The sequence below is a fragment of the Aphelocoma coerulescens genome, chromosome 18, assembly GCF_041296385.1.
Source record: "Aphelocoma coerulescens isolate FSJ_1873_10779 chromosome 18, UR_Acoe_1.0, whole genome shotgun sequence".
NCBI lineage: Eukaryota > Metazoa > Chordata > Aves > Passeriformes > Corvidae > Aphelocoma > Aphelocoma coerulescens.
The window spans coordinates 11,847,064-11,853,616 of NC_091031.1; the positions used below are offsets into that span (position 1 = coordinate 11,847,064).

Here is a 6,553-nt window from a genome sequence, read left to right on the forward strand (position 1 = left end):
TAGGAATTGTTCATTGGACTGTTCACCCATCTGTGGTGTCCCCAGGGCACCAACCTGGCTCCCCAGGTGACAGAGTTTCCATGAGCACATGAGATCAAACCCACAGATTTAAAAAATATACAACCATTGTAATTCCACCCTCAGATTGAGCAGAACTCTGCAAAGTGATGCTGCCTCCAACAGAAAAATATTTGGTGTCTTATGTCTTTAATAACCCCAAAGAGAAGTGTTCAACTTGTTTGTTGTGAAACTCAGGGGGTTGGTGGAGTTCATGAAATGCTAAAGGAGCTCCTTCCCTCTTCCCGAAACTTGGGGGATGCAGAAGTTCTCATTTTCCCTGGTGAATTTCTGCAAATGCCCTGGGTGGGTGATGCTGCTCGAGGTCCCAGTCTGAGCCAGCTGAAAGTCCTGAACTCAGTGCTCAGCCTCCATTTCCCGTTAAAGATTGGGCTGATTCCCACTGCCCCAGCAGCCCCATTCCCATCCCCGCTGCGCCTGCAGCCCCATTCCCATCCCCGCTGCGCCTGCAGCCCCATTCCCATCCCCACTGCGCCTGCAGCCCCATTCCCATCCCCGCTGCGCCTGCAGCCCCATTCCCATCCCCACTGCGCCTGCAGCCCCATTCCCATCCCCGCTGTGCCTGCAGCCCCATTCCCATCCCCGCTGTGCCTGCAGCCCCATTCCCATCCCTGCTGTGCCTGCAGCCCCATTCCCATCCCCGCTGTGCCTGCAGCCCCATTCCCATCCCTGCTGTGCCTGCAGCCCCATTCCTGTCCCCGCTGTGCCTGCAGCCCCATTCCCATCCCCGCTGCGCCTGCAGCCCCATTCCCGCTGCCCCTGAGGGCTCTCAGCCCACACCTCCCTCAGGGGTTGTTTCCTTGTGCCCCCCTACAGGTGTGAGATCTCCGTGTGCTACAAGCCCAGGGACAGCGACCCCCTGGCCCTGCGAGGGTCCCCAGGGCCTTCCCAGGACTCCGAGTTCCACTCCCTGCTGTGTTTGCCCATTGCCACCTTCAGTGGGGCCCTGCCATAGGGGAGCTGTGTCCTTTCAGACCAGACTCCATCCCACACCGATCCAGGCTCAGGAGAAGGAAAAGGATGCCCAGCCCTGCTTGTCCAAGACCTCCTGCAGCTGAGGAGCCACTGTTGTGTCCGTGTGGTGGCTGAGCTGCTCCTGCTCCAGGCTCAGTGGGAAATGGGATCTTTGTGCTCTGGTGTCTCTCGGAGTTCCTCAGCAAGGGGGGAAGGTGGTTCCTGGATATCCCCCTGTGGATCAGCAGATGCCAGTGCCTGTGTGGGGAGGACAGGGATATTCACTGCCAGAAAACGGTGCAGATGGGACCAGGGGGGAAGGGTGAGCTCCTGGGGGGATATTTGGGAAAAGGAATGTCCTTGCTCAGTGGTGTCAGGCATCCGTCAGCACATGGGAGTTGCAGGTCACCCAACCCGTGTCCTGGTGGTATTTCACCTGTACAGGTCAAGGGTGCTCAGGACAGTTTTTTTGGGATGGGGACAGGTCTCTCAAGGCTTCCCTTCCATCCTGGAGGTCGGGTGTCCTGCAGGGAAGCAGAGCAGAGCAGGGATCCTGCAGCGTGGAGTGCAATAGGCCATCCCAGGGCAAGGACAGCTGGTGATGGATTCGTGTATTTCCTGTACATCCAGAAGAGGAATTCCTCATTCCTGCAGGATTCCAGCACTGAGCTGTTCTCCCTGTCCAGCCCCTGGGCTTGCGTCCTGCTCCCAGCACTGTGTGCCAGAGCCAGCCCAGGGCTGAACCCTCAGTAGCTGCTGGAAATCCACCAGGAGCTGTGCTGGACTCCCAGCAGGGAGGGAAGCACTGGGGAAAGCACCAGGGTTGCCTCAAGCCCACCTGCAGGGACACATTTGCTGGGGAAGGACCCAGCACCAAACCCACCGAGTGACACCTGCAGGTGACAACAGGATTTGAGATCCTCCCCCTCACAAACATTCCAACCTCTTCCCTCTCCCTGCAAGGCTGCAGGTACAGAAAGGTGCAATATTTGAGCATATTTAGGGGTAGTCTGACCCCATGAGCAAAGAAATAAGACTGGAAAAGCCTCAGGCTGTTCCTGGTTTTTTTGGGGATGGTACCAGTGCTGACAGCACAAGAGCTCATTGCCTGCTGCAGGCTCAAAGCAGCTTGATCCCAAGGTTCTGTGTTCCCTGGGTGTGTCTGGGGGCTGCAGGGCTCAGCCACAGTGGGGTCAGTCCAGGGAGTCCCTTGATCTTCCCAAAACCAGCAAACAGGACCTGGTGAGCTCTGAGCACTGTCCCCAAGGGCTGGTGGCACTGCAGCAGTGTCACCTGAGGTTCAATCTGCTGGGGAAAGGGCCAGAGCTCCTGGGGGCTTCTCAGAGGAGTGGGGGTCAGGTTTGCCTGCTGGATTCCCCCACATCCCTGCTGGAAGTGTTGGGGGATCCCTCCCATGCCCCTGACTCTGCTCCCAGCTCCGCTGGCTGCTGGACACGTTCTGCTCCCCTGTCCCGTTGTTGGGGACAGCTTGGCCTGGGCCCAGGGGTGAGCCCCCTGTTCCCCAAGGTGCTCTCTGGTGTCCTCAGCAGCTCCAGGTGCAGCTCCTGCCAGGCCTAGAGATGAGGAAATCTGAGATGTGCCCATGCTCCTGAGGCCTCTGCGCTTCCTCCTCCTGCCTGAATCCACCACCCCAGGCTGGAGCTGCCCTGGGGATCCAAGGAAAGCCCCTCGTGGGGGTGAAGCATCCCTTGGACCTGAGCAGGAGCCCTGGCCCCACCAGGGAGCAGAGCCAGCTGCGTGTCCCTGCAGGGATCCACCTTCCCTGGCCTCGCAGCGGCTCTGGGAGCATCCACCTTTCCCAAGTGTGGGGAGCAGTGTCTGTCCTTGGCAGGGACCCCCCAGCACTGCCAGGCCCTGCTGGGCTGTCTCCTCCTCCCAGCACCTGGGCACTCATTTCCATCACTATTTTAAGCCCAACAGGCTCAAGGGATCAGAAACAGATTTTAGTGGCTCTTTCCATGCACTTGGAAAAGGTTTTCTCACTGACTTTTCCTTTCCCAAACAGTTTGTGGTGTGTTTTCTCCAGTGAGGCCAGAATTTGGCAGGTGGTTATTTTTGTTCAGGCCTTTGAAATAGCACCTTATCCTGTCAAACGTTGCTCTTTGGGATCTTGATATCCGTGGCTAAATTCCTGCCAGGACATCAATCCCTCTGGGTTCAGTTGGCCCTACAGAAATCCTGGACAAGAGAATTTCCATCCCGTAGAGAAAACCACAAACTCCAGGGACTCATAATCCTGGCAAAGGTTTTGACCTCTGATGCTTTCTGGAAATAATTCCAGGGTTCTTTGGGGTCAGTTGTGTACATTTGTGTAGCCTCAGCAAATCTGTGTAAAGCCTGTGCTGATCTGTAAAATACTGTGCAGAGAACTTTTAAAGTAATTGTAAAATATTAAAAGTTGATTTATTTCCAGTACAGGAGTAGTATTTGGGTCAAGGAATTCCTGGGTGGGTGGGAGGCACGGGAGGAGGCTCCAAATCTCCACAGAGGAGCTGACCTGGGAGCAGGAAAAGGCTCAGCAAGTCATTGGCATGAGACAATTCCAGCGCCCACCACAGTGCTGGGATTTTTTCCTTCAGGTGCTCCCAAGTCTCCTGCTCACAGGTGGGTGACCTGGGATTAACCTGCAGGTAGAACCTGCACAGTCTTTATCAAATAAATGCTATTTTCCACCCTCACAGGACATCCTGAGACGCTGCCCAGACTTGAACACTCCATGGTTTATTATTATTATCTTTTATCTCCTTATTATGATTTTTTTCAAGACCAAAAAAAAAAAAAAGAAAAGAAAAAAGAAAAGAAGAAAAAGAAGGGTTGGAGGTGACTCGGTTTAGAGAAACGAAAAAGGCAACTTCAGTTCTGGCTGTCACCTTGGCTTTCCCTGTGCCCAGCTCCCCTCATCTTCTGTATTTGCTGGAGCTGGAGTAAAAATAGAACTGGGCTGGAGGCCAGGGTAGAAAATAGAGCTGCAGCATCAAAGCAGTGTTTGGTTTGTGATCTGTTCCCTCACAAACTGTAAGGAAATCACCCAGGGCTGGGCTTGGCCACCTGCCAGGGGAGCTTTCCCTGCAGGACGGGAGAGGAGCTCGGACAGCTCCGTTTGCTTTGGCCAAACACCTCCGGACCCGCGGCTGCCTGTGAGCTTCGTTATTACAGCAGCCGCGGAATGACGGCAAATTAAAGCAGGGGACAGCAGAGCATCCCTGAATAGCAGCCAGGGCGGGAGGGAGCTGTCCGAGCTCCCCTGGCCGGGGAGGGTGCGGGGCAGTGGCCGAAATAGGAACCAAATGGCAGAGCAGGACGGGGAGGAGAAACAGCGCCGGCCCCGCTCGCTGCCACCCCGGCACCGCCACCCCGGCACTGCCACTGCTATCCTGGCACTGCCACCGCTATCCTGGCACTGCCACCGCCACCCCGGCACCGCCACCCCGGCACTGCCACCGCTATCCTGGCATTGCCACCGCTATCCTGGCACTGCCACCGCTATCCTGACACTGCCACTGCCACCCCGGCACTGCCACCACCACCCCGGCACTGCCACCGCTATCCTGACACTGCCACCGCTATCCTGGCACTGCCACCGCCACCCCGGCACTGCCACCCCGGCACTGCCACCGCTATCCTGACACTGCCAACCTGGCACTGCCACCCCGGCACTGCCACCGCTATCCTGGCACTGCCACCTTCACCCCGGCACTGCCACCGCCACCCTGACACTGCCACCTTCACCCCAGCACTGCCACCGTCACCCCGGCACTGCCACCCTGACACTGCCACCGCTACCCTGACACCGCCACCTGCACCCCAGCACTGCCACCGCTACCCTGACACCGCCACCCCGGCACTGCCACCTTCACCCCGGCACTGCCACTGCCACTGCCACCCCGGCACTGCCACCCTGACACTGCCACTGCCACCCCGCCAGTGCCACCGCCACCCTGACAGCCCTGGGGGGCTCGTGGCAACCGAAGGGCTGTGAGGGGCTCTGACGGGCTGGAGTGTGAGCACCAGGAGGAGCCAGCCCCGTGCTGGTGTCGCAGCGGTGTGATCTCGGCGAGGAGGTGCCAGTGCCGGCACGGGTTCAGGTGGCAGCGGGATCTCCGGGGCAAAGAGAGCTGTGGGTGCTCCCATGACAGGACAGCCCCTGCCTGGGCAGCAAGATCCTCTCCAGGCTGGGAATCCCCTCTGGAATTAGTGCTTCAGGTGAGCTTTTTCTGTTTCATTGAATCCCAGGCTGGTTTGAGTTGGGAGGGATCCCAAATCGCACCCAGTGCCACCCCTGCCATGGGCAGGGACACCTCCCACTGTCCCAGGCTGCTCCAAGCTCCAGTGTGCAGCCTGGCCTTGGGCACTGCCAGGGATCCAGGGGCAGCCACAGCTGCTCTGGGCACCCTGTGCCAGGGCCTGGCACCCTCACAGGGAGGAATTCCTTCCCACTATCCCATCCATCCCTGCCCTCTGGCACTGGGAAGCCATTCCCTGTGTCCTGTCCTTCCATCCCTGTCCCAAGTCCCTCTCCAGCTCTCCTGGAGTCCCTTTAGGCCCTGCAAGGGGCTCTGAGCTCTCCCTGGAGCCTTCCCTTCTCCAGGTGAACACCCCCAGCTCTCCCAGCCTGGCTCCAGAGCAGAGGGGCTCCAGCCCTTGGAGTATCAGGAGATCATTTCAGGAGACAGATTTTTTCCATGTGAGGACTGCTTCAAGACCTCTCTGCACCCCACCCATGCACAGAAATGACCAGGCAGGGCTCTAAAATACCTGTAATCCCAGAGCACAGCATTTGTAGGGACAAAGAGCTGCTTTGTCCCTGGCCTGCCACACAAGAGGTTCTTTCTCTGCTTCAGTTTGGTTCTTCCCTTTTTTTTCAGTCTTGTGACTGAAGGCTTTGTGTGAGCAGGGTCATACCTGGCTCTTCCTCTCTCTGTGGCCAGGAGCTGATGTCATCTGGGGGGATTTGGCAGTTCCCTGGGCTGTTACGAGGGTTTCTGTTAGCTGTGTTTTGGTGTTCAATGCCATCAGAAAACACGGGGAACCAACCCTCTCCTCCCCCTTCCAGGGGCTGCCACAAGGAAATGTGGCCCCACGGCAGGAGAGGGTTAATGCTGCTGCTGTGGCAGAGATGGAAAAGGCAGGAGGGGAAGGGGTAGGGTGAGGCTAAAGGGTCCCAGCAGGACGCTTTAGTGAAATTGATTTTTGGGTTGGGATCCCTTGGTGGCCGTGAGCAGGTGCTGGGTGTGTGCTATGGACACTTGGACATTTAGACGCTGACCGAGGGAGCTCTCTGGCCTCTCCCTTCTCTGTGCAGGGGGACAGAGTCCAGTTCTAGGGAAAATTAGGGAATGGTGAAGGCTCGGGGCCTGCAGTGACCAGCTGGGAGGGGAGGAGTGAAAATATCCGGGAGCAAGTGGGAGATCCCGGCCCTGAAAGTGCAGCAAAGCCACAGCACACCCGACACGAGGTGCCGGGGAGCCCCTGCCCCTCGTTCCCCTCCCATGCGAAGTGT

The 6,553-nt window shown here is 57.8% G+C and overlaps 1 protein-coding gene across 1 annotated transcript in view; it reads left to right on the forward strand.

Annotated features, from left to right (window-relative positions):
* PIK3R5 (phosphoinositide-3-kinase regulatory subunit 5) overlaps nucleotides 1–3,465 on the forward strand; it is a 34,032-nt gene extending 30,567 nt beyond the window's left edge. The window contains exon 20 of the mRNA XM_069032714.1: nucleotides 895–3,465. Coding sequence (XP_068888815.1) covers nucleotides 895–1,033 — 139 coding nt within the window. The 3' untranslated portion in view covers nucleotides 1,034–3,465. The remainder of the gene's footprint in view (nucleotides 1–894) is intronic.
* Nucleotides 3,466–6,553: the final 3,088 nt, after the last annotated feature.